The 17,850-nt window shown below is 42.1% G+C and overlaps 1 protein-coding gene across 7 annotated transcripts in view; it reads left to right on the top strand.

Moving 5' to 3' along the window:
* Positions 1 to 17,850, top strand: part of nktr (natural killer cell triggering receptor) — a 224,725-nt gene that overhangs the window by 163,141 nt on the left and 43,734 nt on the right. For all 7 annotated transcript variants that reach the window (XM_063044549.1, XM_063044548.1, XM_063044546.1 and 4 more), the window contains 3 exons: positions 3,146 to 3,175; positions 8,645 to 8,790; positions 12,755 to 12,974. In XM_063044549.1, coding sequence (XP_062900619.1) covers positions 3,146 to 3,175; positions 8,645 to 8,790; positions 12,755 to 12,974 — 396 coding nt within the window. The remainder of the gene's footprint in view (positions 1 to 3,145; positions 3,176 to 8,644; positions 8,791 to 12,754; positions 12,975 to 17,850) is intronic.

The raw sequence follows: 17,850 nt of genomic DNA, 5'->3' as shown, positions 1-17,850 counted from the left end.
TCATTTGGTTGCTGCTGGTGCAAGATTGGCACAGTGTAAAACCGCCCCTTGGCATTGAAATGCTCTATCAAGCCTGCAGTGGCTTTACCAAGTATCTGATCTCTGAAGTCCTATAATGCCAATGTAAAGCTAAAAATGGTCTAATCTTTGTACTTAACTCTAAGCCAGTTGGTTACAGTGTGATTACATCAGTAAAGAGTTTATTTTTTTCAGTTTTAAAGATCAATTTAAAAAATTTTTTTATTCCAAAATTAATCCAATTTCTGATCAAGGTGATCAGCTTGATTCAAGGTTTGATAGGGTAACTGAAAAGTAGTAGCTGCTTCTGTTGAAGGTATCGAGCCCAAGAGGGCATAGCCTCCAAATTCTACGGGGGCTTTCAGCAGACACTTTTCACCAAAAGGATAGTGGATACCTAGAACCCATCTCCTGAAAAATTGAGATCCCACAGAACAGATGAAAATCTCAGACCTATAAAAAATGGATTTTTCATACAAAGCTATTAAATCTTATGGAATTACGGCATTTGGAGTGAATTAACCAGCAGATTAGCCAGTGGATGTACAGGCCAAAAAGGGCTGAATGGCCTCCTCTTGTTCCATTGTTCCTAAATGTTTCTACAATTCCTGTAATCAGACTTTCGACTTTTCAGATACATGTGACATCGGTACAGACATTTTCATCCAAGAACATACCGAAACAGCTGTTCTGGGTTTTGTCTTACACTGGAACGCAAGTTCACTAATGTTAACAACGATTTTCTGAGAATTCTTGATCCCAGGGCTTTGGCCTATACTCCAGTATCAATAACCAATATCAATCCTGCTCTAATACTTGAACACAAAGATGTTGGGCAAGTCTTTTTCAAAGAAGAGATGTGTGTGTTGAAATTTGGTTGCACAATTCCAATGCTAAGTCCGTGAACTTTTGGCTATAATCTTCACTGTAACAGTGGCCCTGTTGCAAGCTTAACCAAAATTGGTTCATTGGACCAGCTAATCAAAATTTAACACTGTCCTGTAGTTTTTGCCAAATGCCAACCTTAATTAGTTGAAGTTTTCATGAAGTAATATCGCAGATTAAACTGGGGAGATGGCATCTTTAAAATCTTCACTTTATACATTCCTTAGGGAAAATTCTTGTGGAAATAATATATTGGGATAGACAAACAATCTCATTGTAAGTTTATGTGAAATATTTTTGGTTGCCTTTGGATTAGAATGTCTGTAACCTGCTTTCTAAAATAACAAATAAAATTTTGGAATTCATTGGGGTAAGATAACTGGTGACAAGTTAAATAATCTGAAATATGTCCATACTCTTTAACTGCTAAGTCTGTGGAAATAAAATTCTGTTTTTAATCTGGTGGAAATTTTGGGAAAGAAGTTCTGATTTTTGAGGTGAGAACGTAGGTATGAAGGTGCATTTCCAACTGCTCCCCTAATCCTGTACTAAACACAAGCTGTGCTTTCCTATATAATGTGTTGATGTGCATTACTAAAATCTTCTGAGTCATTGTCGCTTATTCTGAATTAAAAGTTTTTAGTCTGCCCTTCATGCAGCTGCAACCTCCCGAAGGTTTCTCAGTTTCCAGATTTCTTTCAAATACTGAGTGTCTGGATGTTCCCATGATTGCGGGTCAATCAATGTCACTTTGCTGTAGTGTTAACACTACGCTCGGAGAAGCTAAATGCTCTGGTCCTGCAGCTGCTTTCAGCTGCATATCTTTTCAATGCAAACTTTCAGTTGTGCATTCTCCAAAAGTACTTAATTGGGTTTAATTAATGATTGACAGTGAAATATAAAACAAAAGATAATGACTTAATCAAAAAAAATTTCAGCATTGTAGCAATTTTTACTGAGCTTGGTGATCAATCAAGACTAATGAGAGTTACAGTACTATCAAAAGGATCTTTACATCAACACCTTGTAAAATGTGGTATACCTTCGTAATCTTGCAGGCAGAGTTAGTCTGTGGGTTGAATTATTAAGTTAGTGCAGTCAAGCTTGCATTGGGGTGGATGTAGAACACAGCATAGAGAGGAAAGCGATCTTTTAAGTATAAGATTTTTAGCAGCACACTTGATGCTAAATTACTGTAAGATATCTGCCTACTATCTAGCTCAGTATTTTTAAAAGTAACTTTTTCGTGGAAATGGATGCAGCAGTTTCTCTTCCACTATGGTACTGAGAACAAAATGTAAAGTGATAGCTATGTTTTACAGTAAAGGGAGGGAGCATCATTTGCAATTTTGCAGTAGTAACCTTTTCAAGACTTTAGGTATAATAATAGTGATGAAGGATTTTATTTATATGCCTTGTCATTTGCAGTTAAGTAGGTACATATTATCTAATGGCGGGACCATTTAAAAGAACAATAGTTTCTATCAAACAAAAGTGAGTTTAAATAAACTGTTCAGTCAGAGTTGACGTAGTTAAGACCAGCAGTAACATCAAATCAGCTTCACCTATATGGATTTACGCATTTTGCCTTAAAAGTAACACTAAATAACTTGGAGATGTGCATAATTGTCCATCTTTCATAAAAATTGGCTTTGAAGAGTGCTTCAGAGACAATTCTGGAGAAATAATTTGAGGCCTGATGCAAAAATGAAAATTCCACAAGTATCTATTATTAGATCATGAATATTTTACCATTAAAAGAGTGGACCATCACGATTCATTGATTTTTTCTTTGATCACTGTAGTTTCTGAACCACATGATGTTAAAGGCTTCAAAGAGAGATTCTTGCCCAATTTATGTAGCATACTGGATGGAGATTACGTTTGAATTCTTGGATCAAACGCCCTCAAGGTTTAGAGGAACCCATTAGAAATGGAGCATACAGCTTTAATATGCCATTGCCGACACTGGGACCCAGAGCACTATTTTAATAAATCCAACAGTTCAGTGTGGGGCTAAATCAAAAAGCCAGCGCATGAATAGTGGTTTGATTGTTTATTAATTGAATGACCTTTTGAAGGGCAATTGTTTGAACTAATTTTTTTCTTTTCCTTTCATATTTTAAAATATTCGTCAAATCTGACATAAAAATGATCTCTACCTCTGTGCCGAATTCGTGACATCCTTCCTATTCTTTTTCAAATCATCCTTTCAAACTATGGATTCCTTCAAATGGAACAGAACTACAAAGCCAGCACCACATCTGGATGGGTATGTCAAAAGGTTTTTCAAACATCTATCTATTACTCTGAAGCCAAAAGGTTCCCACTTTTAACCCAAAGTTCAAGCTAAACTGCTAAAATTGTTCCAAGATATTCTCAAATCTTAAGTGATTTACAATTTCATCCTTTCTTACAACGCACCTTGTGAATTGTTCGTAAAATTATCGTGTTGTGGTAGAAACTTGTGTGTTGCATTACAACTTGAAGTTCTTGTCAGAAATAATGATTACATTGAGTGCTTCTTGAATATTTTTGTATTGGATTGCATTTTGTTTTCAGGAAGAGAAATACAAAAAGAATGCCAGTGGAGAAAGAAATCCACAGTGGAGAATCTCGTGCCTTGATTCAGTTTCATCCTTGTGCAGTCCTTTCATAAAATATCAGTCAGTCTGTTCAGATAAGAACCAGTAGATGTACTACGTTTAAATTTCAATAGGTGTTGGGACAAGATGCCACACAGTTGATTATTTGTAAGATAAAAGCTCATGGTGGAAGAGGTGATATACTTGCAAGGATGGAAGATTGATTTACCAATGGAAAATAGGATCAGTGCTGGAGCCACAGATATTTACGTGATTTAGAGGAAGGCAGCCAAAAGAAGGAAAGGCCTGCTGCGAAGAGCATACTCTTCATGAAGAGAATTTGATAGGTTCAGTCAATGATGGAGATGAATACAGCATGGAAACTTCAGCCAAATTCATCTGTGCTGATCAAGATACCCATCTGAGCTAATCCTATTTGCCTGTATGTGACCCATACTCCTCCATTGTACCTGCCTGAGTATCTTTTAGTGTTTTACCAGTTCAATAGTCCACTTTAGGAAAAAGAATAATAAAACCAATGTATTATTTAACAGGAAGACTGCAGAAAGCTGCAACACAGGGGTCCTTGCACCTGAAGCACAGGGCACTGCCATACAAGGAAAACTGATGAAACGCTGGCTTGGATTTAAAGGGGTTGAAGTATTTGTGAAAAGAAATCTTACCACATCTGCAAAAGGCACTAGGAATGCTAGATCTGTGTACGGATTTGGTCCCCTTATTTAAGGAAGTATGTATTACCATTTCAGAGAAGGTTTACTGGAATGGTCTTGCTAGATTTTGATGTTTTTGATCCAAGATTCTTTCCATAGACAAGAAAGCGACTTAAAACTTGCTGCTTCATGGTCATTTTATTAAGTGCTAGTAGAACAAAAGAGAATTGCATAGAATCATAGAAAAACTCTTCTCAATACAGGCCCTTTAGCCAGCAATGCTGTGCCAATCATGTACTCACTTTAGAAATACCTAGGGTTACCCATAGCCCTCTATTTTACTAAGCTCCATGTTCCTGTTACTATTGGGCAGTCTATAAAAAACACCCAGTGAAGTTATTGACCCCTTGCTGTTCCTAACTTCCACCCACAGAGACTCAGTAGACAATCCCTCCATGACTTCCTCCTTTTCTGCAGCTGTGACACTATTTCTGATCAACAGTGCCATGCCCCCACCTCTTTGCCTCCCTCCCTGTCCTTTCTGAAACATGTAAAGCCTGGCACTCTTAAGTAACTATTCCTGCCCCTGAGCCATCCAAGTCTCTGTAATGGCCACATCTTAGCTCCAAGTACTGATCCACGCTCTGAGCTCATCCACTTTGTTCATGATGCTTCTTGCATCAAAATAGACACATCTCAAACCATCAGTCTGGGCGTCTCCCTTCTCTATCACCTGCCTATCCTCCCTATCGCACTGTCACAAAGCTTTCTCTATATGTGAGCCAACTGCCCCTTCCTCCGTCTCTTCAGGTCAGTTCCTACCCCCCAGCAATTCTAGTTTAAACTTTCCCCAATGGCCTTAGCAAACCTCCCTGCCAGGATATTGGTCCTCCTTGGATTCAAGTGCAACCCGTCCTTTTTGTATAGGTCACGCTTGCCCCAGAAGAGGTCCCAATGATCCAGAAATCTGAATCCCTGCCCCCTGCTCCAATCCCTCAGCCATGCATTTATCCTCCACTTCACTCTATTCCTATACTCACTGTCGCATGGCACAGGCAGTATTCCCAAGATTACTACCTTTGAGGTCTTGCTTCTCAACTTCCTTCCTAACTCCCTGTAGTCTGTTTTCAGGACCTCCTCCCTTTTCCTACCTATGTCATTGGTACCAATATGTACCCACAACCTCTGGCTGTTCACCTTCCCACTTCAGGATATCATGGATGCGATCAGAACCATCCCAGACCCTAGCACCTGGGAGGCAAACTACCATCCGTGCTCCTTTCCTGTATCCACAGAATCACCTGTCTGACCCCCTAACTATAGAGTGCCCTACCATTGTTGCCATCTTCTTGTTTCTCTACCCTTCTGAGCTGCAGGGCCAGACTCTGTACCAGAGGCGCGGCCACTGTTGCTTCCCCCAGGTAGGCCATCCCCCCACAACAGTACTCAAACAAGAGTACTTATTGTTAAGGGGGTCAGCCATAGGGTTGCTCTCTGGTATCTGACTCTTGCCCTTCTTTCTCCTGAGAGTTACCTTCTTATCTGTCTCACGAGGCCCCAGTGTGACTACTTACCTATAGCTCCTCTCTATCACCACCTCACTTTCCCTGACCAGACGATGGTCATTGAGCTGCAGCTCGATGCACCTGGCGCAGGCTAGGAGTCTCCCGGACTTTCCACATCTGACAACCAGTGCAAGACACCGGCCTTATAGATATACTTCCTGTTTCTATTCCTCAAAGGTAACTTACCTCGCCTCGACCCATTATCCCCGAAGCCTGAATAAGCCAAAGCCTTACCACTCTGCCTCAGATCACTCCTTTGAAGACTGCTCTGCTAGGCAATGTCCTTCCCTGCTATTTAACTCATGATGGGTGTCCGGTTATAGCTGCTGATAGGCCATGTACAATGCAAACAGGCAGTAACAGAAGTCTGGAAGGGGAAGGAGAAATAAATTAAAACTAAAGAGAATAAAGATGGCGAGCCTACTTATACAGCCTCTTTTTATACCATAGATGAGAACCATTCCATTCAAATTTGTAGATAGGAATTAACCAATCAGATAGCCCTTCTTCAAATAATGCAATACCAAAGAACTTTCCAGAACCATATACATCCAGTGTACCAGTAGGAAACATATTGAGCTGTTACATGTATATAGGTAGCTATATAAAATACAAGCAGGCACTTGATTGTTAAACTGCACAATAAAATAACAAATATAGTCTAATCCAACAGTCCTAGAGGAGATTTAGGAGGATATTCCTAGGACTTAAGGGACTGAATTATAGAGAAAGGTTGGGACTTTTTCATAGGAGTTTAGGACACAGAGTTGATCTGATAGAGGTATGTAGACTTATTGAGGGTCATAGGGTCAATATTCACAGTCTTTTTGGTAGGGTTTTGAAATCAATAACTAGAAGGCATGGTTTTAAGATGAGAGGAGAGATGCATAGGAATCTGAAAGGCAATAAGGGAGCCCCATCTACAACTGAGATGTGGAGTAATTTCTCCTCGCAAATGGTTGTGTCTCTGAAACTCCTTACCCCAGAGCACTGGAACACTTAAATCCTTGCATATATTTTTAATCATTAAGGGCATAAGGGGGAAAAGGATGGGGTCAAGGAAAGATAGATTGGAGGGGCAGAGAGTCAGTACTGCTGCTGTCAAACAGCTCTAGCGACCCAGATTTAAAGCTAACCTCCAGTGAAGTTGTGTTTCCTCAGGATACTCCAGTTTTAAATACACTGATTGGTAGGTTAAAAAGCTTCTGTAAGTTATCCCTTACAGTGGATAAGTGGCAGAAGAATCAGAATGCAGTTTATCAGCATATGAGAACGAATAGATTACAGGAATTAAGTGAGAGAATGAAATTGTACTGAGATCCAGCATGGGGCCCTATGACCTTTTCCTATGTCATCAGAAAACATGAATAATATGCAAATGTTATAATGAAGTAAATTTTTAGTGAATTAGGTTAGTCATCTCAGCCCTTTCATTTGAACCTGCTTTTACCAACTTATTCGATGGCGTCCTCCTCCATGGCACTGAAGATAAAAGCTGAGTTGATGGAACAAAAAAAGAAGATGCTGTCATGAGTGACAGTGCAGCCAGTGTCTCCCTGTTGATGGTCACAACACTCAGATATAGTTTTGCTTTGTGTAGACGTTTGTATAGATTGTATAGACGTTACTTGGAGTATTTGTCATTGCCTGCACAGAGGACTATGAAAACCATAAGACACAGGAGCAGAATTAGCCCATTTGGCCCATTGTGTCTGCCTCGCCATTCGATTAAGGCTGATTTATTTATCTTTTGCAACCCTATTCTCCTGCCTTCTCCTGTAACCTTTGATGCCCTTATTAATCAAGAACCTATAATTAAGCAAGAAAATAATAATGCTGAGAGCATAACAAAATAGGTCACAGTCAACATGGTTTCCTTAATGGGAAATCTTGCCTGACAAATCTGTTGGAATTCTTTGAGGAAGTCATGGGGAGGACAAAGAGAGCAAATGGATGTTGTTTACTTGGATTTTCAGAAGCCCTTTGACTAGGTGGTCAGAAGCCATTTGACGAGGTGGTGTATATCAGGCTGCTAAACAAGATAAGAGCCCATGGTTATTACAGGAGAGATCCAAGGTTGACTGACTGGCAGGGGTGTAGAAAATGTCTTAGAAAACTGATCGCCTTAGAGGAACTGTGTAGCACTTTAAAACACAGTTAATGAAAACAGAGTCAAACTGATTGGCAGTTTGAATGAATTGCCACAACGTAGAGATGTGATGGTTCAGAGCTGCTTGAAAGCCTTTGTCTTCCCTATCTTTTTTGATCTTCTTTGAGAGAGCTGCTGTACTTGATCAATAAATTGCACTATCTGTAATAAATAAAGGGAGCCACAAGGCATTGCAGATCACCAGTTATATGAATAGCACATGGTTAAGACAGGATATCCTTCAACAAAATAAAAACGCTCCTGTTGGATTGCATGCCCATGGTGCTGTCTTGTTTGTACACTCACTTCAGGCTAACTATTCTTCAAAGCAGATCCTTTTTGCCAGAATGGATCTTGGGTGTGTTCAACCAGTTCATAACCACAGTTAACAGAAAGACAGAAGAAAAATGGTCCATCCTGCTCAGCTGTATTATTTGATGCTGCATCTTCTGTGACGGTGAATTCACATTTGAAAACCTACACGGCCTGTTATTAGGTTCTGTGTTCACTCATGCATTTAACTATTATCTTTACAAGGGCCACTTTGTGGTGTGTTCAGTTAGAGATTTCAAGTTGTTCATATAATGTAATGACTTATTAGATGGGGATTACTTTCAGAGAAGCTGTGCTCCATATCCAGAGAGTTGATGAATAAATACCAGATAAGCAATTGACTTTATTTAACACAGACTCTTGATCTTAGTTGTTGGGGAAATGTCTTATCGCTGTGCAGAAATCACAACACACATTCTGTTACTTTGGTTTTTTTAGTGTGCATGTCGTTTTCGGCCAAGTGATAACTGGCTTTGATGCCATCAAAGAAATAGAAAACCTGAAGACAGATGCTGCCAGCCGCCCATATGCAGATGTGCGGATCATTGACTGTGGAGAGTTTGTCCCAAAGTCTGCAAGTCATGGTGATTTTCTTTTGTTAAGCCCTGTGTGTGTGTGTGTGTGTGTGTGTGATAATACTTTTTTGTGTGCCTTGGTTGGTCTTTTTCAAAAACACAAGCAATTCAGCAGATGCTGGAAATCCAGAGTAACACACACGAAATGCTGGGTACCACAGTAGCATAGGGGGTTAGCGTGATACTATTACAGCTTGGGTGTCGGAGTTCAATTCGGCACCATCTGTAAGGATTTTAAACGTTCTCCCTGTGAATATGTGAGTTTCCTCTGAGTGCTCCAGTTCCCTCCTGCAGTCCAAAGATATCAGTCAGTAGATTAATTGGTCATTTTACATTGTCCTGTGAGTAGGCTGGGGTTAAATAGGTGCGTTGCTGGACCAGTCTTGTCTAGATCTCTAACTAATTAAAACTAAATAAATTCAGCAGACAGCATCCATGGAGTGGAATGAAGAGTTGACATTTCGGGTCAAGACAGTCATTCAGTCCAGTTGCAGACTTTCTCCAGCATTTTGTGTGTGTAACCCAGACTTATGTGCTTGTAGTTGAAGGTTGTTTGAATAAAGTGTCTTGCCTGGGGGTTTGCAAATTGACTTCTACCACCTGTACAGCATCCTTCCATGTCAGGTTTGATTATAGGCACAGGGGCTTTCCCCTTGACAATCATTGATCTTTATGCCTGTGCTAATTACTGTTGAGGGCAGAGTCATACAAGACGTGCAAGGGGTGATTGATAAGTTCTTGGCCTAAGGTAGAAGGAGTCAATTTTAGAAAACCTAGCACATTTATTTTTCCTACATTTACACACTTAGTCCAGCGGTCTTGGAGCGTACGGATCCCTTCTTTGTAGAAGTCGGCGTCTTAGACCACCTGGAGGTCCAAGATGCTCTTATTACATGCACGTGCAGTTCAGCTCTTTGAGTGATAGTGCGGAAAGTTTGAAGTTAATAACTCATCTCCTTCTACCTTAGGCCACAAACTTATCAATCACCCCTGCTGTGGACCACTTCTACAAAGAAGGGATCTGTATACTCCACGACCGCTGGACTAAGTGTGTACATGTAGGAGAGGACTATGTTGAAAAATAAATGTGCTAGGTTTTCTAAAATTGACTCCTTCTACCTTAGGCTACGAACTTATCAATCACCCCTTGTACACAGGCCTTTCAGCCCAACTTATCCATACCATCTATGCTGCCCAGTGGGTTAGTCCCATCTGCTGTGTTTGCCTCATAGCCCTTAAACCTTTCCTATCCATGTACTTAACTAGATGGCTTTTAAATGTTGCTGATATGTCCACCTCATCCACTGTTTCTGGCAGCTCATTCTAAATACCCATCACTCTTTGCATGAAGGAGCGGTCCACAACTCTTAGATCTTGTGCCTTTGATCTTAAACCTGTGCCCTCTTGTTTTTCACACCCTCTTATTTATCACATGTGCATCGAAGCATACAGTGAAATTAACAACCAATACACCTAATGATATGCTGGGGGCACCTCTCAAATATGGCCACACATCCTGGCGCCAACATAGCATGCCCACAATGTTCAGTAGAGCAACACAAGCAACAACACCAACAAGAGCAAAACAACCCCTTTTCCCACTTTCCCACACACACAGACAGGCTCCAGCCCCAGGGCAGGCCACCATCAGGCCTCCAGTCCCTGGCCTGATTTCACAGGGTCACAAAGATTGGGCCTCTGATCTCCAGGTAAGCTGACCCAGGGCCTTTGACCATCAGGCCTCTGTCTCTGGATTTGCTGACTTCAGTCTTCAACCTTCATGCTTCTCTCTCCAGATTCACAGACTTCTGGACTTCGACTTTCAGCTTTGCCCTCCAGACATTGCTGACCTCTGGACTATCATCCTGCGCATGCCTTAACAGAGGAGCAGTAGGCCAGTTTCCTTGACCTTTCTCTACTGTTCAGTAAAATCATGGCTGATCCATCCTCGTTCTTGGCGTCACTTTCCCAATCTCTCCCAATCCCCTTGAATTCCTTGCAATTGAATGTCTGTTCATCTTTACCTCCGAGCTCTCAAGGGTAGAGAATTACGGTCAAAAGCTTCTCAGTGAAGAAATTCCTTTTCGACTCCAGCTGAAGTTTGTGACCCCTTATTCTGAACTCTGTCCTCTGGTTCTAGATCATTTTACCAGGGGAAATATCCTCTCAGCATCAACCCTGTCAATGCTCCTCAGAACCTTCATCATTTTTATCCAAGCATTGATGTGGGTTGTAAGTGAATGTCACATTTTTCAAGCTGGGTGGTGGGGTCCTTGATGATGGATGCTGCTGTCATACGACAGTGCGCCATATAGATGTGCTCAATGATGATGGGGGGGGGGTACTTTCCCGTGATAGATTATCTATACCCACTACTATTTGTAGCATTTTCCTCTTCAAGGGCATTGGTGTTTTGGTACCAGGCTGTGATGCAGCCACTCAATATCCTCTCCACTACACGTCTATAGACATTTGTCAAAGTTTTAGATATCATTTTCAGTCTTGCAGTAAAGATATAAGGGCTTCTGAATGCAAATTTGACGAGCTTCCAATATTTCATCTGCTGGATTGTGCCACCTGAAAATGGGTGAAGAACCACATGCAACAAATCTAGAGCATTGCACTTGAAAGTTTATTTTCTCTATTCTCTTCTCTCCACATTGCTTTTATTAAGGTGTGGACCTTGACAGCATTGGATGGCTTATTTAATATGAGGCAATCTTGCTGCCATTTAACTATTCACCAATCTGCAGTCACAATTTGGCAAAATTTGAGTACCTGCAGATTGAACCATTGTCATAAAGGGGACTGTCTTGCCTCCCTTTCTCTTCACCATTTACACCTCGGACTTCAACTACTGCACAGAGTCTTGTCATCTTCAGAAGTTTTCGGATGACTCTGCCATAGTTGGATGCATCAGCAAGGGAGATGAGGTTGAGTACAGGGCTACGGTAGGAAACTTTGTCACATGGTGTGAGCAGAATTATCTGCAGCTTAATGTGAAAAAGACTAAGGAGCTGGTGGTAGACCTGAGGAGAGCTAAGGTACCGGTGACCCCTGTTTCTATCCAGGGGGTCAGTGTGGACATGGTGAAGGATTACAAATACCTGGGGATACGAATTGACAATAAACTGGGCTGGTCAAAGAACATTGAGGCTGTCTACAAGAAGGGTCAGAGCCATCTCTATTTCCTGAGGAGACTGAGGTCCTTTAACATCTGCCGGAGGATGCTGAGGATGTTCTACGAGTCTGTGGTGGCCAGTGCTATCATGTTTGCTGTTGTGTGCTGGGGCAGCAGGCTGAGGGTAGCAGACACCAACAGAATCAACAAACTCATTCGTAAGGCCAGTGATGTTGTGGGGATGGAACTGGACTCTCTGACGGTGGTGATTGAAAAGAGGATGCTGTCTAAGTTGCATGCCATCTTGGTCAATGTCTCCCATCCACCACATAATGTACTGGGTGGGCACAGGAGTACATTCAGCCAGAGACTCATTCCACCGAGATGCAACACAGAGCGTCATAGGAAGTCATTCCTGCCTGTGGCCATCAAACTTTACAACTCCTCGCTTGGAGAGTCAGACACCCTGTGCCAATAGGCTAGTCCTGGACTTATTTCATAATTTACTGGCATAATTTACATATTACTATTTAACTATTTATGGTTCTATTACTATTTATTATTTATGGTGCAACTGTAACGAAAACCAATTTCCCCCTGGAATCAATAAAGTATGACTATGACTATATTTGTTTGCAAACCTTAATGTTAAGGGCCTAAAGAATCCAGTTCCTTTGGCTGCTAACAGCTAGCTTAATTACTGTGCAAGTGGATTGGCAGGTGCATAGAAAATTCCAGACCAAGTTTAGATGAAGCTGATTTGCATGGAGTTTCTTTTTAATGTCAGTACGATGCATGTTTATAGTGGTGTATTTACATGGAACCTTTCACTTTGTCTTGTGTGCCATTCAGTGACCGAGCGCAAGAAAAAGGTCGCCGCCTCCTACTCCTCACACGAATCCACGACCAGCTCAGATTCTTCGACGTCTTCCAAATCCTCGGACTCGGACACAGAAACGGAGGAAGAGAGAGAAAGGAAACGGAAACGGAAGAGGAAGATGAAAACCAAGCACTCAAAAAGACGAAAAGAATCCAAAAGCAAAAAGAGGAAACTATCATCCAGCCAGAAGAGGTGTAGTACCTTGTTTTTACTGTGGGCATGATGGAGAGGTATTCTATACTCAATTGTAATAACCCCAAGACCCAGGGCATGCCCTCTTCTCGCTGCCACCATCAAAGAGGTGATACAGGAGCCTGAAGGTACATGCTCAGCAGACACGCTTCTTCCCTTCTACCATCAGATTATTGTACCAGCAGTGAACCAACCCATGAATGCTACCTCACTATTTCTGCTCTCTTTTTGTACTTAATTCATTTAATTTATATATACAGTATTGTACAAAAGTCTTAGGCACATATATATAGCTAGGGTGCCTAAGACTTTTGCACAGTACTGTTTTAGTCAATGTGGAGCAGAGAGCAAGCTTGTAAATCTGGTGGGAGCAAAGGATGGTGTGAATGGTGAGGGTGGAGTGCCATGGGAGGGGTGTGGGACAGGTGGCAGAGAAAGAGTGCCAAGAGCGTGGGGTGGCAGTTGTGTGCAGATGCACACAGCCCTTAGACAGCAGGCAAGGTCATTTGATTTCAAACAATTAGTTTATTGATCATTATATAATGTCTCTATGGTGCTTCCCACTTCCCCTTCTCCCTTCCCCTTTTCCCCAACCATAATTCCCCTCTCCCTACCCACTTCCCACTCTCAGTCTACAATAGAGACCCATATCAGAATCAGGTTTATCATCACTCTCATGTCATGAAATTTGCTTTCTTTGCAGCAGCAGTACAATGCAATACATAAAATTACTACAGTACTATGCAGCAATTCAGATTGACTGATTTACTATACACCATCAAGATAGACTATAGAGTCTCTCAAAAGCAGAGGTGGAAGTGTATGCCTCATGATCAACTCTTCTTGGGGAGGAGAAGATGGTGGCATGACGCAGCGCGCGTGGCCGCTCCAAAATGGTATCGTATTTGTTAAATAGGGGCTGTGCACAATCCTGATTTGATGGAGACAGACATGAAGAAGCACGGAGGAACACCTGGAGAAACTTCTGAAACGCCTGCTTCGCTGCCGCTGCGACTGTGCGATCGAGAATCTCCAGAGGGGAAGGCCCCAAATCCTCGGCTTTGCCTACTGCCTGTTGCCGGGGCCGGGGTCGAAGCACTCGGCAGAGATGGTGCTCGGTGTCGGAGGGCTGGTCGGAGGCTTGAAGTTTTTGGATGGACTCAGAGTCGGACTGTGGTCGGGTGCTTCCAGGATGCTGCATCAGCTCATGGCAAGGAGAGTTTCTCCCTTCAACCGTCTGCGTGAGATGCAAGAGACTTTGAGGCTTTTTTTTACCGTGACCATAGTCTGTTCTTCATCAAATTACGGTATTCCTTTGCACTGTTGTAACTATATGTTATAATTACAGGTGTCCCCCGCTTTTCGAACGTTCGCTTTACGAAACCTCACTGTTACGAAAGACCTACATTAGTACCCTATTTTCGCTTTCAGAAGGTGTTTTCACTGTTACGAAAAAAGAATTCAGCGCACGATAAAAGGCAGCGCGCCCCGAGCAGCCGCTCTCCCCCGGATTCTCGCCGGCATTGCTTAAACACGAGCCTGTGATTAGCTGTTTGCAAGATGAGTTCTGTGGTATCGGAAAAGCCGGAAAGAGCTCGTAAGGGTGTTACACTTACGGTAAAACTAGACATAATTAAACATTTTGATCGTGGTGAACGAAGTAAGGGCAACGTGAATTTGGCTTGTGGAAGTTGACGAAGATGATGTTGAGGTTTTGACATCCCATCACCAAGAACTGACAGATGAAGAGCTGATGCAATTTGAAGAAAAAAGGGTAACAATCAAAAACGAATGAGTAATGATAAAGTAGGACTTTAATTTTGAAAGGGTACGTAGGTTTAGGGGATATTTGCAGGATGGTTTGTGTCCTTATTAAAGAACTGTGTGATAGAAAAATACACGAGGCTCAGCAGTCAAGCAAGCCTTCCACAGCAGACGACGAACCTCGAACTTCGACATCGAGGCGGGCAGTCATAGGAGAAGATGAGCTGCCTGCTCTAATGGAAACAGACGATGAGATGACACCCCAGTGTCCCACCACCCCAACCCCCGGGCCCCGGACAGATACCGATTCGCGGAGAATGCAAGGGTAGCCGGGACGCACACAGCTTATCTTTAAGAAAAATGCCGAAATAAACATACTAATTAATTAGGTGCCGCCGACACGTAATTGTCGGCCCAGATCAAACACGACGCAATCGGAAATCGGCACTGATCTGGGCCAACAGTTACGGGCGGCACCTAATTAATTAGCATGTTTGTTTCGGCTTTTTTCTTAAAGATGTGCTGTGTACCTCCCTGCTACCGCTGGATGCCTGCGTTCTTCGCGGCAATGTATCACTCAGCGGCCTGGAGGGTGGAGGGGCCATTGCACCACCCAAACTCTGACGACTCAGTCTAACACACCATCATCAGTGTGCTCGGCACTGAACCAATTCCGGTAAGTGATACTACACTGTACATACATTATTTCTACTTTATATGGACTGTGTATTTTTATGTGTTATTTGGTATGATTTGGCAGCTTCATAGTTTAAAGATTACCAGAGAGCACTTGCGTGTGTTTTTGCCAGCAGCACCTGTGTGAGATTTTCTGCCAACGGCGCTTGCGTGAGATTTTCACTACGGAGAACAGTTCAGTAATGATTGTGGAAAAGTTTTTCTACTTTATATAGGCTGTGTATTTATCATATCATTCCTGCTTTTACTATATGTTACTGTTATTTTAGGTTTTATATGTTATTTGGCATGATTTGGTAGGTTATTTTTGGGTCTGCGAACGCTCACAAAATTTTCCCATATAAATAAATGGTAATTGCTTCTTCGCTTTACGACATTTCGGCTTACGAACCGTTTCATAGGAACGCTCTACCTCCGGATTGCGGGGGAAACCTGTATGTGGTTTTTGTCAGTTTTTTCAGTCTTGGTTTGTCTTGTGTTTCTGTGATATCATTCTGGAGGCACAAATTGTATCATTTCTTAGTGCATGCATTACTAAATGACAATAACAGAGGACTGCGTGTCCTCATAATCTAATCTTAACCTATCTGCCTTTTCTCCATAACCATTAATTCCCCTGCTGCGCAAAAATCTATCCAACCTTGTCTTAAATATACAAACATATTTACTGAGGTAGCCTCCACTGCTTCATTGGGCAGGGAATTTCACTCCCTGGGAAAAGCAGTTCTTGCTCATCTCCATCCTAAATCTACTCCCCTGAATCTTGAGGCTATGTCCACTAGTTCTAGTCTTCCCTACCAGTGGGAACAACTTTCCTGCCTCTGTCTTATCTATCCCTTTCATAATTTTATATGTTTCTATAAGATCACCTCTCATTCTAATGAATTGCAGCAAGTACAGTCCCAGGCAACTCAATCTCTCCTCATAGTCTAACCCCCTCATCTCTGGAATCAACCTAGTGGACCTCCTCTGCACTGCCTCCAAAGACAGTATATCCTTCCTCAAGTAAGGAGACCAGAACTGCACACAGTACTCCAGATGCAGCCTCACCAGTGCCCTGTATAGTTGCAGCATAACCTCCCTGCTCTTGAATTCAATCCCTCTGGCAATGAAGGCCACCATTCCACTTGCCCTCTTGATAGCCTGCTGCACCTGCAAACCAACCTTTTGTGATTCATGCTCAAGCACTCCCAAGTCCCTCTGCACAGCAGCATGCTGCAGTCTTTTACCATTTAAATGATAATCTCATTTTCCATTTTTCCTTCCAAAGTGGATGACCTTGCATTTACCAACGTTGTACACCATCTGTGAGACCCTTGCCCATTCACTTAGCCTATCTACATCTCTCTGCAGACTCTGTATATTCTGCACAATTTGCTTTTCCACTCAATTTAGTATCATCAGCAAACTTAGATACATTACACTCAGTCCATCTTCCAGATCGTTAATGTATATCATGAACAATTACGGGCCCAGCACTGACCCCTGCAGCACACCCCTCACCACTGGTTGTCAACCAGAGTAATACCCATCTATCCCAACTCTCTGCTTTCTGTTAGTTAACCAATCCCCTATCCATGCTAATACAACTCTATGCATCCTTATCTTATGGGTAAGTCTTTTATGGGGCATCTTGTCACACACCTTCTGGAAATCCAAGTAAGTAACGTCCATCTGTTCCCCTCTGTCCACTGCGCTGTTATAGCCTCAAAGAACTCCAGTAAGTTTGTCAAACAGGACCTGCGTTTGCTGAATCCATGCTGATGGATCCATTTCTTTCCAGATGCCTCACTATTTCTTCATTATTGATAGCTTAAAGCATTTTCCCAACTACAGATGTTAAACTAACTAGCCTACAATTGCCTGCCTTTTGTCTACATCCTTTTTTGAACAGTGGTGTGACATTCACCATCTTCCAATCTGCTGGGACCTGCCCAGAGTCCAGGGAATTCTGGTAAATTATCATCAAAGCCTCTACAATAACTTGTGCCATTTCCTTCAGTACCCTGGGATGCATTCCATCAGCACCACAAGTTTGCTCAGCACTACCTCTTTAGTGATAGCCATTGTTTCAAGGTCCTCACCTCCCATCGCATCCATAACATCTCTCTTTGGAATGTTCGATGTGTCTACCACCGTGGACCAACACAAAATAGTCATTCAAAGCCTCTGCTATTTCCTCATTACCCAATTTCAATTCCCCCTTCTCAACCTCCAAGGGACTTACATTCACTTTAGCAACCCTTTTCCGCTTTATATAATTATGAAAATTTTATTATCTCTTTTTATATTTTGTGCTAGTTTATTTTCATAATCTGGCTTCCCTTGCTTTATTGCTCGCTTAGTGGTTCTTTGTTGCTTTTTAAAGTTTTCCCAATTTTCCAGTTTCCCACTGCTCTTGGCAACTTTGTATGCA

Source organism: Mobula hypostoma, chromosome 3 (assembly GCF_963921235.1).
Source record: "Mobula hypostoma chromosome 3, sMobHyp1.1, whole genome shotgun sequence".
Classification (NCBI taxonomy): domain Eukaryota; kingdom Metazoa; phylum Chordata; class Chondrichthyes; order Myliobatiformes; family Myliobatidae; genus Mobula; species Mobula hypostoma.
Note: the sequence above shows the minus strand (reverse complement) of the source record. Positions and strands in the feature narration are given on the sequence as shown.